The following is a 24,137-nucleotide window of genomic DNA, read 5'->3' on the forward strand; positions in this document are numbered from 1 at the left end:
TTTGTATATCATATATTATTGTTGTATTCTTTTAAGTTTGACATACCATAACAAAACTTAATTTGATGTGTTTTTTGGTATAAAATGGTTGTATGCACATAATTATAGTCAGCACTTTTGGGAGCACCAAATGACCACACGTCTTCCTGTAAATGGTTTTATGATCTCTCACCTCGGTAGGTAAGGAGCGAGGCTGGCAGTCTAATCTGTTGTGCCACGGATTATTATTTGTTATCTTAAATTTCATTTTGGCTCTCATGCAAGCAGAATGCATGGAAACACATATGCCATGGTTATTCTCCTTCATCTATCATGCAGTGGCCAATCATTTTACTGCATGCATCATACAGATAATTGGGCTGTTCCAACCTCAACCTGTTTATGTAGACAGTAGTTTGAAAAGCTATAAGTTGCAAATGTATGAGCACCATTGGGATCTTAGGAAAATTGTGCATGAATTTTGTATTTAAATTAAAATTTACATTTTTCAAGATGGCAAAGGGGCTATGGTAACATGTTAAAAGTGCAACATAATAATGACTCTTTCATATTTTTCATATTATACATTTTTACTTTTATTGCAGTTGTGTTCAATTTATTTATTGCCATTTAAAGATAACACACACTCCCGTTAGTTATAACAATGGTTAAAAATGTTCAAAAAAAAGAAACAGTTATACAATGGATCTTGTCAATGTTACATTGTTGTAACATAGCAACTTAATGTGAAACAAGCAGTCTGTTTTGTTATTATGACTCACTATGGAGTTTTCTTTTTCACAAGTGTAGTAGGACAATATCTTTAAAATTTAATGTAAGACAAAACATCAATAAAATTAGTAAAAACATCAGTAAAAGCAATGATGATTTTTATCTAATATAATAATTAAACAGACTGCTTGTTTCATAGTTAAATTGCTATGTTACAACGATGTAACATTTACAACGATGCATGCCTATACACAGGATTTTTTTGAGGGGAGGATGGCTAAGTTGGAAATATTGGATATATATATATATATATAATTGTCATGAAATATATGTCAATTATTAAATAATTAATTAATATAATTAAACATGTATAAATATATTAATTTGGTACATTTATAAACCAGCAAATCAATTTCTTTAACAACTGGTTCAAAATGTCGACAAATTAGACAATAGGTGAAATGTTTTTAATAAGTGTTAGATTTTATTTAATTATTGCTTTCTATAAACAATGCTCAATAAAATTTCATACTTTTATTGTGATATGTTTCTATAATGGTGTAAATTTATTAATGGTATCTCGAAAGGAAATGTTTCCTTATCAGAACTGTAGCTATAGATTTCAGCGCCAGGACGAGAATAGATTTTCGCTCCCACTGCACCCAATGTTCACACACACCCTGCCTAGATGAGGCTCTCATACTTAGACAATGAAGAAATTTTATGTACCTAATCTTCTCCAAGGTATGCGATGAAAATTAAACTTAGCATTCAAGAAATGTGGGAAATAAAGGACAGTCGGTTGTGTATCCTACCTCACCTTCATTCAAGCAGTGTGTGTGGTATTGTTCTCATCTGCAAATTCGATTACAAAGGACAGTTTATCAGTTCAATTTATCATGGTAGATAAAGTTTAGCATAGTGGGAGAGCAAAAGTGAATTAACCAAACAAATGACATTTTCTCAAGTCTGCAGTTCGAAAATAAATCAGGACTGGGATTAAAAATAGTGAACTGTCTCGATCAAATTGGGATGTTTGGTAACTTTGCATAAATGGTTATAGAACCAAAATTGCTAAATATTACAGTGCAGGCTTCTGGAGTGTGCCCCTCTCCAGAAACAGCCCATTCATATATGCAACAAGAAAATTGATATTCTTGCAAAATGTGAAAAACTGCCTGTTTTTTTTTATATAGGTTCACATTAAAATATTTATGGCTCGAGTGGGGGGTGAATGGGCCCCTTGCCCCCCTCCTTTGGGTATGGGCCTGCAAGGATGTAACATTGACAAGATCTATTGTATAACTATTTCTTTTTTGTTGAAAAGGAAGATCATGTCCCAGAAAAGCCAAGATACCTCACTCAGAGACCAAATGCCATCATTTTCCTACAAATAAATAACAGTCAGTTATTAATCAACTTCACCATACAACTTGGATAAGAGCATTTAGGAAGGCAGGTGGTGGTGGCAAGTCCTGACTTACAGCTAGGCCTAGTAGGTTTGACTTTCATTTTTCCTTACATGCGAATGTAATGAAGCAATGAAGCTCTCTATTCTTGTACTTTGTAACAACTGTTTAGTATGTTGTAACTGAAGCAAATGATGCATTCTTAGTGATGGTGATTAGCTACAAGGGTTGGATAAAAAAGTAATGCCAACACTGGTATAATTGCTACTTGACTGTATTGGCAGAGGAGCAAGTGCTACATTCCTTCAATGTAATCGCCCCCCATCCCTAAGACCTTCTGCCACACGTATGGAAGACGTCGTACACACCGTCGTCCATCTCTGTCGATGTCCCGCAGTGACCACCCTATAGCACGTTATGATGGCTTCGTGCGTGTCGTAGTGCTTCCCGCCCAGTGGTTCCTTCATTTTGGCAAAAAGGTCGTAATCACACAGTCTCATACCGGTGAATATGCCAGATGTTCCGGTACCTCCCACTATTGGCTATGCAGGAGAGCCGTCACAGTGTTCGCAGTGTGACACGTTGCATTGTCAAGCAGGATGATGGGACACTGTGCCAGAACGTGCCGTCGCTTCCTTCTTAATGCGAGACGAAGCTGGTGTTGCAAGAAGCTGCATTGACCGCCTGCCTAAGAGACATTGTTCTTCTTGCCTAAACATATTGTTAGGGCACTTGCACTCTCGTCCTCTGCTTCAGAGCACTGCTGTTTTTGACTGAATAACATACAATCGCTCCCACTCACTATACTTCCTCGTCTGACATTCCTTTAACAAACACGAAACGGTTGTGGCGCTGTGACTTGCCCCTTTCACGGGACAGCAGTGTTGCCATTACTTTTTATCCAACCCTTGTACTTAACCTTTACACCGCCGAGCGTGTTTTCGAAAGTAGTCTTTCTCTGGCCGCCGCCTTTGCATGCGATTTTTAAATTTTACACTTATTTCAGAAAAATGTTATATCTCGGAGACTATTTGAGCAATCTACTCCGGGTAACTTTTGTTTTGCAGCCAGAACATCAGGGCATGCAACCGTGCAGGAATCAAAATGCCAAAGCCAATAAGAGTGGTTGGGTGGTCCGCAGCCCACAACTTTCAATGAAAAAGATCATAAAAATGGGAAGTTTTTTCACATATTCTATAATGTAATGCACCCAGAAACATGAAATAACTTTCATTCTGTTCAGAAAGGACCCTTCTTTGAAAATAATGTTAAAGTTTGCCTCCCCTTCCAAAAGTAGTGGGAGAAGAGGGGGCAAATTCCCCATTCTTATGATATTTTCATAAATTGGCTTTGTTGTTTCGATTCCTGCACGGTTGCATGCCCTGATGTTCTAGCTGCAAGACAAAAGTTACCCAAAATAGATTGGTCAAATAGTCTACGAGTTCTAACATTTTTTGTCAAATAAGTGTACAAATTTAAAATTTGCATCCATCTTCCATATGTGACTTTGGAGTTGGGGGGAGGGGAGGGGGTCCTGGGTTGGTGGGTTTTCTTCCACATCACATTTCAAAGTTTTATCTCAACATCTGTCAGTGTTTACAACCTCACATACAAGTATGAAGGTCCTAAAAGCACATGAACTATTTAATCAGCACGATGGTCCACTATTGGACCATCGGCAGACTACCCCTAAATTTTCGATGGTCCACTGGTGGACCATTGGCCTACTAAAGGTTAAGTGATGATATGTTGTTTACATGCTGTCTGCTGTTGTGAATGAAAAATAAGTGTTCATTAATAAATTAATATATATATATATATTAATTGAATGCTTTTTTAATTTATATTCATGCTCTATTATGTTCCGTGCACTATACAAAACTTATTTTCTTCTTCCTTTCTGTAGGTCTGGGTAATTAAAGCCTTTTCTGTTACTACAAAAATGTATCTCTCCATTGGTGATAAGGTCTTCCTAAACTTCTTGCTCCCTTTGGTGAGTGATTTAATAATTTTCAAGGCAAATGTCTAGCTGGCATTCTCAGAACATATTGATTCCACTTTAACTGATGATTTTGAATTTCTTCCACCATTGCTTTGACCTCATTTATTTTGGATTTCTTCACTTCTAATTTTGTCTCATGAAGTCACTCCACTTAAACGCCACAAAAATTTCATTTGTGAACAGTTTATACTGGTTTCATCATATTGACAAAGAGTTCAACATTTGCTATTATAACGTGCATATCCCGCTGGTACTGAACTATTAAAGTTTAGTATGCTTGATTGAATAATGTCACTAATGAACCATTTCAGTTATAAATTAGTTATTGTTTTAACAAAGATCATCGTAGGAGTGCTTCTTGGGGTCTCTGTTTGAGGATAGTGACATAAAACTAACAACAAGAAATTAATATCATAGGTGGTTCCTTTCAACACTATTACATCTATGTATATAAGTTGTATATCATGTGCATCACATATATTCAGACAAATGTCACCACAATCAGTTAATCAATTGGCGCACTATCATTAACCTTCTTCTTCTTGAGGCAACTTCATGTGTTGAAAGTTTTGGCCTTCACAACATCTCTCCACTGTTTACTATTTTGGATGCTCTTCGTCCAGTTCTTTACTTTCATGTCTTTTAAATCTTTAATTTTTCATCTTTCCAAAGTTTCATTGGCCTGCCTAAGGCTCATGTTCAGAGTGGTTTCCATTTATATATTTCTTTTACTAATCTTTCATCAGACATTCTATTAATTCTCAATTCCAGCATACGCGACTACACAATGGAACGGGGATATCACCTGACCATCTATATATTAATCAGATAGATCATGTGTTGATTAACAACATTAAAAAGGATCTGATAAAAGATGTGATATCATTAAGAGCCCCAAATATTGACTCAGATCATATATTGATGTGAGTAATCCTAAACCAGACTATCCCTGCAATGTATAAGATAATTCTCTCAAAATAGTAAATAGGGTGCAAAACCTGAAAAAAAATGATGGAATATAGAGCAGTATTATACAAAAAATTGAAAAATCTTCAGGAAAGTAAAGATGTTAATGAAGAATGGTGTAACATACAAATGAAGCAGCTAAAGAAGTTGTACAAATAGAAAGAAAAAATTCAAAAACATGAATGATGGGATGAAGATTGCAGAAGAAAAAAGAAAAAACAAAGCAAGAAATAGAGCAATGCAAGCAAAGACTAGGGCCAGCCAAGAAATATATAATAAAAAAAGGAAAGAAGTTAATAAAATGTGTCGAGATAAGAAAAGGAAATGTTTGAATTATAAAATGAGACAAATTGAAATGGATTTTAAGAATAATGAAACAAGGAAATTTCTCAAAGAGACACAATCTTTATTCAACAGCAAACAGCATCACCAATGATGTGTAGAGATGCAGAAGGTAACATTATCCTGGAAAGCTCAAGTCCTAAATAGATGGAAGGAATACTTTAGAAAGATTCTTAATAATAATGTAACAAGAACTATGCAGGCACCAATAGAACAGAATGACAGTAATCAACAAGAACTACATGCTCCATCGTGGAATGAAATAAGCTGCATAATACAAAATCTAAAAACAAATAAAGCTGCAGGATCAGCCAACATTCCTCCAGAATTAATTAAAAATGGTAGGAGAACATTGAAACACAGGTTACACAAGTTGACATTACATTTATGGAATGAAAGTATAGTGTGCCCAATTTACAAAAAGGGAGATGGATTAAATTGTGATAATTACAGGCCAATTGCAATTATCCTCAACACCAAATCATTAGTACTGCCATGAAACTACAAGTCTTCCACAATTACAAGTACAGTAATTTACCGACTAGGAGAAGAAAGTAAGTATAGTTGCAGACCTTACCTCGGTGATGTGATGTTTCACAACAATAAAGATGGTATCCCAGACTTACTATAGCTGATTTGCCAATAACAAATCGTTTTAGCTGTCCTCTGCTGTCTGCAGCTTTGTTTCTATTTACTGCAGAACACCATCAAGACAGAAGATGACTCCTCCAAAGAGTATGTGCAAGATAAGGCCTAGTGCAATAATGCAGTTGTGAGGTATATCTCGACCGAAGTGTAAGGTGAGTTGCAAAACCACCGATTTAGTAGGAAGTTTTAGAGCATATTTTTCTGTGCCCGTAAAGTTGCACAAAACCACGTTTCATGCTCTCTCACTAGCAACTATTGTTTCGATCCCTTCTTCCAAATAAGTCCAACAAGGAAAATCCCCTCTCTTCTCCTAATCCAAAATCATTTCTGTTCTTCATCACAACAAAGGTGTTTACGCCTTCGATGTTACGGCAACTTGTTTGCCGAATCCGTTTCTCTACACTAACTTTGATAGAACGTGCACACGACAAACACCAGTAAAAAACAATAGAGGAACAACAATATCTTTGGTTTTCATGCTCATACTTAAATGGAGAATGAGCCATATTACAAAAATAAAAAAATAAAAGCATATACGTAAGGCATCCTACACAAGTGAGAGAGATTATATTGCAAATAAATAAAAAAAACAGCATATATCCCAATTTGTGATACTACCATATACAAGAGCAGGTATTGAAATTAATTTGTAGTATCTAATTTGAATTGCTTTATCATTTATTTTCCATTTTTTAAGAAACTCCATTTAATTTATTATATTTTACTAAATATTTTTCAGCATTCTTACTGTGAAACATTGTTTCTGAAATATATAAAGTCTGTTATCTGTTCAATTATTGTATCAATTATCACTATTTTTACTCCAGGAAGTCTTTTACCATTCATTGCCATTGACTTAGTTCTTTCCTTTGAAAGTTTCATCTTATAATTTATTAGAATTGATTGGAGTTTGAAAACAGATCTTTCTAGACCATTTTAGCTTGTTGATACAAAACCACCAATAAAATCATTGTTGTAATTGTTAAAAAATGAAGTATGGAAAAATTTTGACAAGTTGCCATGGGCAACAACTTGCTAAACAACAGTGCAGTATAAAAAGGCTACTTATGAGTTACAGAGAGTTAGGAACCTTATGGCCTATATGAATACAGACTACAAGCCTTGTACCCCAGTTGTGAATATTTCTCTTTAAAGCTAGTACTTTAGGCTAAGTTTGGATAGCTTACTACTCAGGGTGAGAAATTCTGGGAGACACCCCCCCCCCAACAATTTTGGCACAAATACAACCCCAAAAATTTTCCTTTTGACGGCAGGGGAGAGTTCTTGTTATAACAACAATTAATAAGCAATTAGTTTAGACTGAAAACATACTTTAGTAAGGATAATATCAAAAACGCAGACAAAGTAGTGTGATTGTGGGTGTTGAATGCTGCCTGTTTCTCTCTCGACACATCATGTTTACACCAACAAAAATACATGCACAGTGAAAGCAAAACAAGAATGCAAAACAAATGTAACTTAGAAATCGAATTGATTTATATTAATAGAAAGCAAAAACTTATATTTAATAAAACTATTTCAGCTATCTTTGAGATTTATTGACATCTTTAACCAGCTAGTAAAGGAATTATTTTTTAGATATTTTATAAATATCTGATATATAAAAAAGTATAAAAATAATTCTTTATATGTAAGTAATAATAATGTTTTTAAATATTTAGTAATTTACTTTCTAATTTAATAATATTATACGAGGGGCATTCAGTATGCTCTAATACTCGCCCCTCATGCAGAATCATAATTATAACATGTGTAGAAAGTAGACATCTTGTGATGACTTTATTCCAAAATGAAAGATGTTTTACCATGTACTGTTTTCTTGGCAAGTGTTGACAGTAGAGCATCTCTCAGAACATAGTGAAACTGGAAAATAGTGAAGTTCGTGCTGTCATGAAGTACTTGAAATTAAAAAAACCTGGATTGAATTGGTGCCTCATCCCCCCTATTCACCTGACCTAGTCCCAAGTGACATCCACTTGTTTCAATATTTGAAGCAGCATCTACATGGGCAGGTTTCTCGGGATGAAAAATCCGTCATGGATGCTTCAAATGCATGGTTGCAGGAGAAAGAGGACATCTTCTTCCAACAGGGTATAGAAGCTTTGGAGCGACGATGGTCAAAGTGCATTGAAAGGCCAGGGGACTGTGTTGAAAAATAACCATATTTTTATTTCTGTTATATTTTTTTTTCCTGGTGAGTATTAGAGCAAAATGAATGCCTCTCATAAACATCGTATGCCTGTGTGTGTTTGAGGGATGCAGATTAAAATCTTACTCCACCATAAGCCTTCAATGATTTTGCCCCCTTTTGCAACCCCATATCTGATCTGTGATTTGATCCTTCAAAGTCTAGTGTTTTTGCTATACCCAGTGGTGCCGATTGGGTTCCAAAACCAAGGGGGAAGGGGAAGGTGTCAAAACTGGGGGGCAAAGACAGTATATTTTCCTTCGTAGATAAGGTTTAGCATAGTGCGGGGTCAAAAGTGGTGAGAAGTTGAAGGACAAGGCTCATTTCCCATAAACATAAATTCCAGAGCAAATGTATGCACAGATTATAAGTTAAGAGGGTGGCTCAGTGGCTAACTTTCAATATTGCCACCAAACGTTCAGGTGTTCGATTCCTGGTGTGGGCTTATGTGTTCTTTGCAGGTGTCCCTTCATCAATTTTATTGAATCATCACTAATTTTCATCATCACAATTGGCCAAAAGTAGCAGAAAAGTGATGCTAAATAAAAAAAAATCAAAATACAAATAAGCCAAAGGTCACTACACGAGCTTCTATCCTCAAACAAAACTGAGAGATCCAATCAGAGAAACTAATGTAATGTATCAATTATACAAACCATTTTACATGAATTATGAAGTGTGTGTCAGCTTCAGCTGATCGAGGAGGTATAGAAAACAATGAAATACTGATAAAATGTTGTAGTTGGATTATATTTAATGTGAGTTGGCTATGGGCAGTTTTGAAAATAAATCATGACAGCATCTAATACTTGATAGATAATTGAAAGAAAACAATAATTTGAATTTCAATAACTGAGAGATATTTTGAATCATGCACATGAAAAGAAAATTCAATACAGTATTGTGTGGGCAAATCAAGCTAATAAAATTTCACAGATTCATTCTCGTAATTTAACTTACCAAGCATTTAAACTCTACATGTCTGTAAAGTAATATAGGGGTCATATGCCACCATTTGACTCACTCTAAAGGGAGTTCATGTGATGGTACATAAGATTTTAACAATTTATTCTTAGTTTTGAAAACTCTAGGCTATTAAGAAGCTAGAGAGTCACAGAAACCCCTAAATAGCTACTGGCCATCCAGTAAAAAATCTTGTATGTATCAAAGGAAATGTTTTATGAAAGTTTTGAGGTGTTATTGGACCAAAGGCAGCAACTTAATTTCTTTTAGAGGGGGGTTGAATAAACAATATTTTATATAAAATTGGTACCTCTGCATGAATTCGAAGAGGAGGGGGGGACAGAAAGTGCTTTGCTCCTCCTATGTATTGCAACATCTTTACTATTTAATTTCATGAAGTAGCACTTTAGTGCATCACATATTCAAAATGCAGTGCCTGAACTCATCCCATGTTTTCTGGTGATTTGACATTGATAAGTTCTGCAATGTGTTGTCCATACAGGAGCTACAAACTCATGCTGTATATGTTGGCAGTGTCAGCTTGAAAAAGTTCTTGAAAATTATAACAAAATTATGCCAGAAGAATAGAAGATACTTTCAAAATCATATTTATTTTATTACTTCGTAATACAAAACAGCAGTTATGTAAAGTTTTAAGCAGGTAAAATAGATGAAGAAACCATTTATTTAACAATATTCAAATACAGAGATTTGCCATTTTACATTAGAATGTAATGTAAAATGATTTAATGTGAGCACTGGAATATTGTTAAATAAATTAGCATCTTGCCAGTTTGTTGTTCATCCACTGATTTTTGCCTTAAAGCTAAAGGTGAAGCTGGCAGCTAAGGTTGTTGGGATGTGTGACTGCTTTGCAGGAAACCCAACTTTGATATCCATGATGGATGTAATTATGTGAAACATTTTCAACAATGTGTACTTAAGAAGTATAGGCTGCTGTAGATTGGTATTGATCACAATAACACCTCCAAAATGGCTGAGATCGACAATATATCTACGCCTTTATACATATTGATGAGGGAGACTGAGTGAACACTGGAAATCATTTTAATACATCAACTCTTCACACAGAACGCTGGCCCAATCATGCAACTGACAACAACCATACTACTGGCAAAGCAGTGAAATTCCTCCATCGCTACTGGGTTGGTCTGATTGATAGGGGTAATCAACCCAATAGTAGAGGACTGAAAACTCGCAGAGTCAACAAAAAGTCATTTAGGATAAAAGTAGCCATTTATCATGAAAAACAGGACGGACTACATATTTCGCTACAATGGAGTGTAAGGTATGGACACATAATTATGTGAAGAGATACAGTCCGATATTCGAAGGGTGCCTGAAGCATTAAGATAAGATGACGTTGCCGACATTGAACCTGCGGTAATTGGGTGAGGTACATGTGGAGATGGCAATGCTCTGTCTCTTCCATTTCTCTTCTCGGCCAGGACAGGATGACCAATCAGAAATTTAACCTCTCTCTTTCAAGCCACACCTATGTGTCTCCAACGGTCTCCATTGCTAAGAATAGAGTCACACATCAATATATTCACATAATTCTTAAATAGTAAATTAAATATAGCATCTATGAACTCTAATTTTGAAGATTACATTCACTATTACCTCATGCAATGCTGGAGCATCTGATGCAACTAAGTTTCTATTACCATCCACTGTTGCTCTATTGGCTGACTGAAAAATAAAACAGTATGTTCAGAACTTAAAATTAATAGGAACAGTCTTAAGAGATACATCAAAAATGTAACTGTACAATTAAATAACAGAACATCTTAATATAATTTATTGCATTTTTCTCTTTTTCGTTACTCAAAAGCAAGATGAGCATATAAAAACATCTCAAGGTAAGACTATACACGAAAGTGTCTAACCACTCAAAACGAGAGATACTAGATTGTATTTGAATGGTGCACCAGTGGCAGAGAGGAGAGCATTGTGTATAGAGGAGTTGAGGATTCATGTCCGATATGATAATGTTACCAACACCAATGAAGTAGTGATTTGAAATTTATAGATACCAGTAATTCATCTTCAACTATTTCAATATAAAATTTGAAAATATTCCAAAAAGATGCATGATGCTTCATCAGCCTTTTCAATTATCTCAAAAGTAGCTGGAATGGTTTTTAACTTTGGAAAATAAACTGTGTATTGAGATGTTGACAATTATTCTTTCAGCAGGATACACAAATTATTGCTAAATATATTTGTTAGAAAATAACAAAATATTGCACTAATTTGAAGACGGTTGAAATTATCCTCTATTTTCAGATACTTGACCCCCACGAAGTGGTGCTGATTAGGAGGGGAAGTGAGGGCAGTTGCCCTCTCTCTCCCACTTTTTGTCACTTTTGTCACTGCACTATGCTAAACCTTATCTACCAAGGGAAAGTAAAATGTCCTTGCCCCCTCCAATTTTGGCACCTTTTCCCGCCAGATGTGGAACCCCATCACCACCGATGACCCCATGGATAATCATTGTGAGGTTGCAACACTGTGAAGTATACTGCACATAGGTGCTTTGTGAGGCTGAACATTTTCTCTTTGGCTTTGTTCTAAGTTCAGATGTCTCATTCTGTTGCACTTGTAACAATATACAATATAGTATTAAAGTTAATGTCAGTCTCATGCTTTGGGGATTAAATACATAACAAGAAAATATCAAAGCATGGAACAAACTAGGAAGAAAGAAAGAGTTGAATGTCATGGTGTTTCCTACTACAAATTATTAAAATATTATTTTATTATATTTAATTATAATAACATTAATAATAGTAATTAGAACTGAACTGTTTCTAGTGTATTTGTATTTGAAACTATTTGTTGGAATTTAATTGCAGAAACTGACATACACACTACAGAATTTTATACATACAGTTTGTATTTACTTGTGACAATGGTACCTTGCGTAAATCAGCAGCCCTAGTGCCCGAACGTGACTTCAGTCTTTCAGTAAGCTTTTCCTAAAACAGAACAGAGATAAATAATTTGCTGAATGTGATCCAAAGTTTTCCTATTTGTATTTTTTACTTTTGGAATATTTACATACCCTATATACAGATGATTCAGTCATGCAAAAGGAAACAGGAGATACAAAAACTTAGAAGTTTATAAAAAACATACAAATATAGAACATGAGTTCAGATTTGAATATATCATCTTTCAACTTTTTTAGCTTCCAAACTATGGTTCTATTTGAAGTAAGTCTTGAAACTTTTCTGGTGATCAATGTTGAAAAGATTCTCTCGGGCTATTGACTAGGTAAGCTAGGGAACAGATTCCAAACTTTCGAGAGTGTAACCTTGAAGATGAGAGTGACATTAGCTCTCAAAAGCTAGGAATATTTTCCACAACTCAGCTGGTGGATAGCGAATGAGAATATTTCCTTGATTCTACTTATACATTTCCATTGGAAATCATTACCAATTCTATATCATAAAGGTGATGTTTCATTAGATATGGCTGCAGGAAATTGCTAGCAGTTCAACCGATTTCATCATGAGATCAGGCTTTTACACCTAATAAATTATTTTAGTTCATTGTTAACCATGTTTTAATCTTTTTACACATCCTGTATTTTATCTCCCATGTTGAAGGAGGAGTGAAGCCCAACCCAAAAATTAGAACAATCAACAAAACAAAGCTACATGTTATGATACTTACACATCTGTCCATTCCTATATTCTCTCAACAATTCATCGTATTATTTTTTGCTTGTAAATTCTGCTTTGATCACTCACTTTACATAGTTTAATTATATCTATGAAATTGAAGGTAGCCCCCTCCCACCAAACCCAGACAGTCCTGCTGAAGGAATTCCTCACTCTTAAATTTTTGCAGTGTCTGATCACTGTAAGCTCTATTTTACATGACTTACTGAATGCAACGAAAAATTAACCTAGCTAAAAAATTCATGATATGACAGATTTATCAGTACTTTTACATATATAATAATATTAAAGTACTGATATTTATCAATACTTTAAGTGATATAATGTTTTAATCTTAATCTGAAAGAAAATACATTTCTAAATTGCAGATATCAGAATCCAGCGGCGGCTCAAGGGGTAGAGCCACCGTGCCATGGCACTACCCTCAGAAGAGATTCATACGTCGCCAAGTAAAGTTAAATGAATACATTGATAGTTTACAGACAAGGAGATTCGAATCTTGCAATTGGTAAAGCTGACGTGACGACCACCCCAACCTCCTCACTGCATTGCCAGCTGTTTCGTTTCGTACCCTCGCGAGGCAACAGTCCGTGCCTTGGAAGAGCTGGCCTAATCATAGACCTAACCAAGTTGACACATGTGCAGAGGGCTGAAGAAGTCTCAGCGAGGAACATTTCCACCATGAACCAAGAACAAAGTGGCAGGGGGTGGGGTTAGCACATAAGAAACCGTGCCAGTCTTAGCCTGGCCTGGCGAGGGAACTTTCGCAGTGTTGACATAACACAGTTGTCACCTTCAGAAAAAAGTCGCTAAATATGACTGGTTAGTAAGACCCGTTGGGGATGTAATTTCTGCCTACTTTTGGAGAAACAAACCTAATATTTTTCCAAAGTTAAATGAACATTTTTGATAATGGATACATGCACCAATAGGGCCATCCAGCCTTTTTTAAAAATATCCTATGATGATGCGAGTTTCCTTTGGCATTTCGACCATTTCTTTTCATAACAAAGATATTTTCGACATCCAGTTAGAATACGTGTGCATGGGGGAGGAGAGGGTTATAGGATTTGTTTTTCCTTTCCTCTTGTAATTGTTATATTTTTAGGGAGGTTTCCTGTAGTGTATAAAGATAGGTTAGTGTGTGAAGATGAATAGGATTAGTACATTATTACTTAAACACATGTTGTTTTCCAAGTTACTAAACGAGGACAAACATCTTGGCTAGTGGCACAACCTCAAGGAGGGGGCGGGGGAGCATTGCGGAGGTTTTTTTTTTCTAATTACTTGATCACGTTGGCACTACCCATCATAGTTGCTGCCGGCGGCCACTGTCAGAATCTGATATGCATCTGATATTCCTGTAAATAGCACATAACTCAGTTCACAATTCTTCCACTCTTAGGCCAGCTGCACACCACATTCCAAAATCGATGAGTCACGATGAGACATTTTTGTTGCAAACTGTCTCAGGGAATATTTAACATGTGGTTCAAGCCACCGCACACAGGACGAAACATTTGACTTGAGTCACCTTGAGTCATGTTGCGGCAGTTTGTGACAAAACATTAAAGGTCCCACAAATTTGGTCTCGAAGGAGCACGATGTGACAAAACACTCTGTGCATGTACGAATCCTTTCTTCTCAGGGCACCACCTGAATGAGACTCATCACTGTATTGTTTGACATCACATATTACATATAAGTTTGGCAGTGTGGTCAAGGTTAAAAATAGAGCTTGATCCAGAACAGCTAATCCTTGTGCAAGCAAAGCCTCCACTCTCAGTGCTTTTTCCAGGCAGTATGCAACAGCCAGTACCAGTAACCTTTATATGTGAGAATGAAACTAAAAAGTATTTTATTTTAGCGAAAGAAGTTTGTGTGTGATATGTGTGTGTGTGAGTGAGTGTGTACATGTATGCATGATCTTTTATATACCAGAATATTTAGAGCAGTTGTTATGATAAACACAATAACAAATAATAACAACAAACCAACTTCTACCGAAAACTTTCGTTCCAGAAAATAAGCACTGATAACAATAATTAATATTTGTTCCATTTCGTCAGAAGCAAATTGACTTATTATGTCATGTCACTTTGTGTCCCTTTGTGTTGCATTGCAATGTATTGTGACTCGTCCTCTCAGATACGGTATGCAGCTGGCCTTACTCTAATTTTTTTCAATACAAAGTTAATAATACATGCAAACTTTTAATATCATTAACAGTTCCTTTTTTTTTCTAAAGAAATTGGAGGCACCTTCTTATGTACATTCAATAATAAGGAGGTGAGTAAAATATTCAAAACTTTCATGAAACAGGGGTTAATGGAATGTTGATTATGTAATTGGTGAAGTTTTTGTGACTTTTCTATGGGCAGCATCAGTTGAAAGATAATGGTGATTGATCCTCATAGTTTTAATGTTGGAAATTCCTAACTTACCTTGGGTTGCATTGACTCCATGTCAGTGTAATCTACAGGCTCTTCATCTTCTGCAGCACCTTCCTGAAATAAATTAAGTGTTTTAAGAAACAGCAGTTCCCACATAACTTCCTTAGTGCATGAAGTTCTCACTTTTACTGGTTCTTCGTTCAGTCCTTTGAGTGTACACAAAATGGCAAAGTCAATGCAGTGTTATCCGGAAATCGTGGACCAAATTTAAAAAAATAAAAAAGTAGTAGAGTCTGGCTCAGAATGATAACAATGATGGAACTAATGGCTATTGCACAAAGGAATTTTAGAGCTGAAAGTGACATTTAGAAATTCAATACATTCATACAATATGAGAGGTCAGCAAAAAATTGACATTCAACACCATTTTGCTGGAGATTCGAAGGCTCTTTTTCCCTCTGGTCTGCAAAGGTTTGGAATGCTCTTCCCAATTATGTTTCATCTGCTACATCACCCAAAAGCTTCAAAGAATGCCAAAATAATAATGTTCATAATGTATTCAAGAAAATAAAGAAAAAAAATAGAAATCAGTTCAAGGAATTTCTCTTGGACAATATGCATTACAATGTAGATGAATTTCTTGATACGATTCACTCAACATGTTCCATACTATTTATCATTGTGTTTTATTATGATTCAATTCAATGTAATCTATTATATTACATATTGAATTGCAATTCATTCCATGAACTAGTATACTTTGTAGGTCACATATATCCATAACAAAAAATCTCTATTGAGATGCAGTGAAATGTAATCCAAAGAATCACATGACGAAGCCAGGAATTTACTCATTCTAAAGGTGAATAAAATTATCTATCTATCATCTATCCTAATTTTTGGAATGCACTCAATCCTTCCTCAGGAATGGGGAATCATCCATGAGATGTAACAAAAAATATTAAACATGTTATTCTTAAGTGACCGCGGTGTCTCAGTCTATAATGCATCTGACTACCATGCTCAAGGTTCCTGGTTCGATCCCCAGCCAGTTCAAATCTGGGAACTTTTCTAACATTGGAAGCAGCCCCGGCACCCACCCAGCGTCGAATAACATGGGTACCTGGGGGAATCCCTGGGGGGGGGGTCACAACACCCCCACTCATGACCGGATCAAGAAAGTATGGGGCATTACCCCCACATCCCCTATACGCCTTCATGGCATGGTGCTAAGCACAGGGGAGCACTTTACCTTTTTTTTTACCTTTATGTCATTCTTAAGACATAAGATTTTTCTCACTAAAAAGGGCATTTCTGGAAAGAAAAAAAAATGCTGACTTCTGCCAGTTATGAAATTATAAAATTATCTATGTGGAGTAATCTGACAATGTTAAGCATTGAAAAGCATTTCAATTGATGAGACTTCATAATGTAAATATTTCTTACGGTTTTCAAGTTACAGGGGGCCAAAGTTTGACTTGTGCGACTTCTGAAACACTTTGTATATCATATATTATTGTTGTATTCTTTTAAGTTTGACATACCATAACAAAACTTAATTTGATGTGTTTTTTGGTATAAAATGGTTGTATGCACATAATTATAGTCAGCACCTTTGGGAGCATCAAATGCACCACGCATGATTCCTATCAACCACTGCATAGATGACATATTTAAACTTGGAACTCTAAGCAATTTGTGGCATTCCATATCTGAGAGGCTCAGTTGCAGTTCTCAGCTAGATGAAAAAAAAACATTAATTCATATTAAGGACCATAAAGTAGGAGGTTTAGCTGGAGACTTGACTTGGGGATATGGAGTCATTAGAGCAGCAACATGACTGAAGGCAGTGGTGGCAGCAGGTGTAAAACATTACGTGAGCTGCAAAGTAGTATGAATTAGTCTGCTTTTGGAGCTGCATTATAACATTTTGCTTTAAAATCAATATTATCATTAATTGATCATGAACATGAAGGTTTAGTCTCATGTAAGATTAGAAATGATTCTACTTTATTGCAGGATAATAATAAAAGTAACTACTACTACTACTACGACCACCACTACAACTACTACTACAGCTGCTGCTTCTCAAAACATTGACTGGGCCAACCCAAGTGCTTATGCCACTGAAGAGGAAAAGATCAATATGCAAGATCTCTAGTATCTTAAAGTCCTGCACTGCCTGTGTATTGGACCAGTGGCCACTCACCATCATGAGGAATTTGGGGAGCTACGAATGAGTAGTGTAACCTGGTCATGAAAAGCTACAACAGTGACTGGGGGTCCATTGATCTGACCACACGTCTTCCTGTAAATGGTTTTATGATCTCGTTATGTTTTATGTTACGTTTAGGCCGTTCGCCGGCTTAAACTGCTTGGCTGCAAGAGGATGTGTGTATGAAGAATGGAATAAATTACCCTCATTGCTCTTTACCAATATTTAATAGAATCGCACAAGTGAGGGGGGGAGGGGAGATCACGCACGAGCCAGCAAGATATCTAAACACTGACAATGATAAAACCCAAAGTGTCACCACTGTACCTGATTTCCTTTGCGGTTCCTCGGTTGAGTCACGACGTGGTGCTCTATCGGTCCATTGAAGGTGTCCTCAGTGGGTTCTCCCAAACCTTTTAAATGGACCGACTTAACACTGTCACTCACAACACACCTTGTGCTTCGCTCTCTCGACCAAGACTCCTCCGGCGACCTATCATCACCCGGGGACTGCTGGCGTTTTTTATTACACAGCATTTTATTTCCGGCTCGTGACACTCTCACCTCGGTAGGTAAGGAGTGAGGCTGGCAGTCTAGGCTATTGTGCCACAGATTATAATTTATTATCTTAAATTTCATTTTGGCTCTCATGCAAGCAGAAGGCATGGAAACACATATGCCATGATTATTCTCCTTCATATAGCATGCAGTGGCCAATCATTTTACTGCATGCATCATGCAGATAATTGGGCTGTTCCTTCCTCAACCTGTTTATGTAGACAGTAGTTTGAAAAGCTATAACTTGCAAATGTATGAGCACCATTGGGATCTTAGGAAAATTGTGCATGAATTTTGTATTTAAATTAAAATTTGCATTTTTCAAGATGGCAGAGGGGCTATGGTAACATGTTAAAAGTGCAACATAATAATGACTTTTTCATATTTTTCATATTATAGCTTTTTACTTTTATTGCAGTCGTGTTCAATTGCGCCTCCTTTGGTGAAGTAAGATATGTAAATTTTAAACATTCACATAAACCATACCTGCTTCGAATAATATATACTAAAAAGCAATATTTCTTGAGTGAATTAATATATTATTTATCTTGTAGTCTACAGCTTTTTCAAGCATAAAAACACAATTTGTTGTGACATTTCAAGAGAACATACGGTCCCAGTTATTTTCAGTTTGATTAAAGATATTGTTATTTATAACAATGGTTAAAAATTTTCAACAAAAAGAAACAGTTATACAATGGATCTTGTCAATGTTACATTGTTGTTATATAGCAAATTAATGTGAAACAAGCAGTCTGTTTTCCTATTATGATTCACTATGGAGTTTTCTTTTTCACAAGTGGAGTAGGCTACCATCTTTAAAATTTAAGGTAAGGGAAAACATCAATAATCCGAGTAAAAGCAATGATGATTTTGAATTGCCTGATGATATTTTGAATTCATATATTTTTTTTTAAAATCTGATAAAATTTTTTATCTAATATAATAATAAAACAGACTGCTTGTTTCATAGTTAAATTGCTATGTTACAATGATGTAACATTGACAAGATCTATTGTATAACTTTTTCTTTCTTGTTGAAAATTTTTATCCATTGTTATAACTGTATCTTTAAACTAAAAATAAATGTCTGATGAAGCTAGTGTGAGCTCTCCTGAAATTTCACAACACAAAAAACTGTGTTTTTGTGCAATACATATGGGTGACAATTAATTAATGACCACATTTATATTGTAAGTTTTGTGGTACTAATTTGTTTCTTCCTTTTAATTTCAGGTGAATATAAAGATCGGCCTTTGCAAAATTTAGTGGTGTAACATGGAAAGGTGGAGTGCACAACAACGAGCAGCAATAGTGGAATTTTATTTCGCTAGGAATTAGTCGGTGATCGTTACTCAAAGAAGGTTCCATGCAAGGTTTGCAGGCATGTGTGTGCTTCGAGAAAATCAATTCTGCAATATGTTGCATCCCATTGAAACACAGGCTGTGTAACTGATGCTAAACATACTGGTATACAGAGCTTTGTGCTCAATGAAGAAACAATTGAAAGGGAAAGGATGAGAGTCGCAATCACAAACAGCCCAAAGAAATCTGCAAGAAGGTTGTCCCAAGAAGTTGGTGTCACTAGAGAAACAGTGCGCAAAATCCTGAGAAACGATTTGCACTTGTTTCCGTACAAACTTCAGGTATCTCATCCGTTGAAACAGACTGATTTTCAAAAACGTTTAGCGCTTTGCAACACAATGATTGCACTTAACACTAATCCGAATTTTGGAGAGAGGCTCAAAATGACCGATGAAGCTCATTTTCACTTATCCGGTTATGTGAATAAGCAGAATGTGAGAATATGGACTGGAGAAAACTCTACGAAATCCATGAATGCCCTACACATAGTGCAAAAGTTACTGTATGTTGTGCATTATCAAGATCATGGATCATAGGCCCATGTTTTTTTGAAAACGCAAATGGCATTACTGTAACTGTTAACGGTGATCATTACAGACAAATGTTAAGAGCATTTTTTTCCCTGAGTTACAGCATCGAAACCCCAATTTTGAGGACATGTTTTTTCAACAAGACGGTGCAACAAGCCACACTAGTCATGAAACAGTGCAATTATTGCAACAGAAATTTCCCAGTCAGGTGATTTTGAGGTTTGGTGACTTTGAATGGCCTCCTCGTTCCCCAGACTTAACTGCTCCAGTTTTTCTTTTTTATGGGGGTACCAGGAAACCAAACAACTTACTGGACTTGAAAAGAGCCATAAGAAATTAAATTGACTTGATATCAAATGAAACACTTTCAAAATTTATGGATCATATGTTTGTTCGTATTCAGGAATGCATACGATTCAATGGAGGGTACCTGAAGTCTGTTTATTTTTTTCAAAAAATAAGCAGTGTTTGTAATTTTCCTGTAATTTCATATATCATACTACCTACTCCTTTACTTTTGTAGCTGCAAGTTCAACACACATACAATTATACTCAAAATAAATGTGGTCATTAATTAATTGTCACCCTTACATGCAAGGAGAATGAATGTATGTTAAAACTTTATTTTCTAATATCTGTGCCCCATTGGTCCCTGCACAGTGGGTGTTGCAAGGGTGTTATTTAAACCCTGGTCATTTCACATGAAAATAATTGTTTATGTAGCTATTATGTGACAATGAATCAGCACTTCCAATGTGTACCTTCCTCTAGTCTTCGCTTCAGCAATCAAAGTTAAACTTTTGAATTACAAAATCTTGCTTAAGCAATGATCTATAGAAGCTACTTGTTAGAAGAGCTGAAACAGGATCTTACATAACTACAGACAGTACATAACCAATTCTTTAGATATTGTAATTATTCCTCTACGTATTATTGAATAATAATTGGATAGTTTTAACTTAGTGTTTGGGCTATATCTCCAATAATTGGATAGTTTTAACTTAGTGTTTGGGCTATATCTCCATTTTCTAAGTTCTAAACATATTCTTCAGCAACACAAGACTTACAGGGAAGACTTCTTCATGATGAAGATGAAATCTGACTGTTGAGGCTCTTGAAGATCGTGCTGTCATATATTCCTGAAATTTTTTTCAAGTTAGCATAAACAAAATATGTCTACTTTAAAAGTGAAGTGCAACAATTTCATTATTATTCTGAAATAAATTGTTAATTTGTTCTGTACTGTTCTCAGACTGGTATAAAATGTTAATTTATTTTGTAATCTTATCTTCCCACTATGGTTCAGTCAGTAACGTGTCTGACTAAAATACTAAAGGTCCCAGATTCGATCCCCAGACAGTTCAAAATTGGGAACTCTTCTAACATTAGAAGCGGCTCTGGTGCCCATGCAGCATCGAATGACATGGGTACCTGGGGGGTAAAGGCGGTCAGGGGCATGATGCTGATCACATCATGCCCACTCATGACCTGATCAAGAAAGTGTGGGGCGTTACCCCCATACCCCCTATATGCCTTCATGGCATGGTGCTAAGCTCAGGGGAGCACTTTACTTTAGTTTATCTTCCCACTAAAATAAAGAATTTATATGACATGAAAATTTAAATGCTTCCAAAGTTGATTTCCAATGTGAATATAAGATTATCATATTATACTGTTATATATTGTTATACTGCATGTCATATGCCAATATTTATTTGAAAAATGAGAAATTAAAATGCATGTGAACACTCAGAACAATTTTTATATCTACTGTTAATTTATCCATGATAATTCCCCTTCATTTTATATTTCAACTTTAAAGTGTAACTCTCTTATAACCCTTCATGCGAGAAAAAATATGGTTTTGTCCCGCACGGTGCCAGAGACTGGGTTCTTAAGGTCTAAAGCACCAAACCCTCAATTATTATGATTAGATCTTTTCGTGCATGCAATTGAGAGTCTATATAAAGGCACTTTTCAGTAGTCAGGCACGGAATGGTAGACCAGATTTTCAGTAAAAGCTAGATATGCCTATGGTCACACATGGACTCAGACACCAAGGTTATACAATGAACCCCCTCCCTTCCCCCCTAGTGGCTCAAATATCTGACTAGCACTGAAAATAAAATCGTGATGTAAAAGAGGAAGTTTAGAAACTCAGCAAGATAGAGAAAGATGGTTCACAAAACAATAATTGATAAATGGTGACATTAAAACTACACACCCAGAACTAGAGACAGTGTGTGACCAACTCAGGGTTAACTCTCAAGAGGTGGTGGGTGCATGGGTGGATTGGAGTGGATGCTAAAACAAAGTGAAATCAATATTGTTACGGAAACACTAAAGACCAGAACTCTTCAGTACTTTTCAACACTGCTCCTATTGTGAGACATCATGGGTGCAAGAATGTTCTGCCACTTTTTTCTTGTTAGGCCTTTACACATGTGGCACCACTCTTCGCATAACTCTGTGCTGGAGTGCCATTTTGTTTTCACACTTATTGTCGCATAGTTGTTGGACTAATGTAGGAGTACTGCCTTATTTACTTTAAAATACGTATGTGTTTTTATTTAGTGCATTGGTGGTCTAGTTGGAAGGGCATATGACTGACATGCAGAAGACCTGGGTTCGATTTCCAGGGTGGATGATCTAAGGTCAGAATTTTTCCAGCGTTTTCCCTTCATAATGTGGCTCTGAGGTAGATATACTCAGAATTCTGATCTATACTATTAAGCCAGAATTTATTAATATTTAATTTTATGGATACATATTAATTCATGTAAAAATATTAAAACATTACAAAGTCATTTGCAGATAAAATTGTTGGGATTGGGGCATATTTTTAAGAAATAATTTACCAAGTTGTGGTCTAACAAAGCGTAAGAACCACTACACTATAGGGACTAATCCAACATGATGCCACCCATGCAGAAAGAAGCACTTCATGCTGTGATTCATTTCTTGCACTTAAAGATGAATGCTAGGAATATTCATGCTGAGCTGGTCAAGGGGCATGGAGTCAATGCATTAGACATGGCACAGTGGCAAAGTGAATTAGACACTTCAAACATGGAAAAACAAGTCTGGTAGATGAACCACATAGTGGCTAACTGTCATTCAGTGAGGAACCAAGCATTGCAGTGCAAGTGGAGGCTCTAGTGCTCAAAGATTGGTGTACCATGCATGAGGCTCATATTAGTCACAGATCTGTAACAGAATTCCATACAGATGACAAAAGTCACCACCCAATACAGTCTGAGATTGATCAAACCATCATTAAAGTACTGTATATCTGGAATAATTTCTTCCAGGGGCCTCCCCGATGGCATATTTGTATCTTTGTTGCCTTGTAATCAAGGGATCCTAGTTGTGATACCCGGCACAGGCACATAGTGGTTCGAATCCCACTTTAAACTGTAGGTCAAGTCCCGATTAGCCTTACTGTGCATAAAGTAGAACTGAAACACCAACCCAAACAAACATTGCAAAAACAGTGCAATATTGAAGATGTGGCAGGGTGAGACAGGCTATTTCTTGAAACATCTCATCATCATGGATGAATTCTGAGTTTACCATTATCACCAAGAAATTGAGGAAATGAGTAAACAATGGAAACATTCACCACCAAAGAAGGCAAGAATGCAACCATCATCTGAGAAAGTGACACTCAGTGTTTTCTGGGACTGAGACAGTCTGATTATGCCTGTAAAGGCCAAACAAGCACTGGGAGGGGTTATCAAAGAGAAGCTTCACAGAATGCTGACTAAAGGTGTCAGAATCCCTGTCAACAATGCACCTACACATTCTGCTAATGTGACAGTTGACACTTGCTGGCCTTTGGCTATGGATTTCTATATTATCCACTTTACTTACCCAACATAGAATACAGTGACTATTTCCTCTTTCCTTGTCTCAAGGCGAGATTTCATGGGTGGTGTTAGAGGTAAGAAGGAACACAGCTTTGTTGGATTCTACAATCTTATCTACTTTGGATAAGTGCAATTATCAATTAAACTTCCAATATACTGATACATATATAGCATCTATTAAGATTTTGCATTATTCACTTTCACGTTGTACACCCTGGATTTCATTTTGCAGACAAATGAGGCTCTG

The 24,137-nt window shown here is 36.1% G+C and overlaps 1 protein-coding gene across 7 annotated transcripts in view; it reads right to left on the reverse strand.

Moving 5' to 3' along the window:
• LOC145989491 (uncharacterized) overlaps positions 1–24,137 on the reverse strand; it is a 203,645-nt gene that overhangs the window by 18,173 nt on the left and 161,335 nt on the right. For 5 of the 7 annotated variants that reach the window (XR_014441859.1, XM_083124844.1, XM_083124846.1 and 2 more), the window contains 4 exons: positions 21,089–21,160; positions 15,405–15,467; positions 12,178–12,252; positions 10,895–10,963 (listed from right to left, as the gene is read on the reverse strand). Coding sequence is in view for 6 of the 7 variants with exons in the window: in XM_083124844.1 (XP_082980970.1) it covers positions 10,895–10,963; positions 12,178–12,252; positions 15,405–15,467; positions 21,089–21,160 (279 nt within the window). In the remaining variant the exon portion in view is untranslated. The remainder of the gene's footprint in view (positions 1–10,894; positions 10,964–12,177; positions 12,253–15,404; positions 15,468–21,088; positions 21,161–24,137) is intronic. The other 2 variants (XM_083124843.1, XM_083124845.1) reach the window with 2 other exon arrangements.

This window comes from Lepisma saccharinum, chromosome 6 (genome assembly GCF_977018435.1).
Source record: "Lepisma saccharinum chromosome 6, izLepSacc3.1, whole genome shotgun sequence".
NCBI lineage: Eukaryota > Metazoa > Arthropoda > Insecta > Zygentoma > Lepismatidae > Lepisma > Lepisma saccharinum.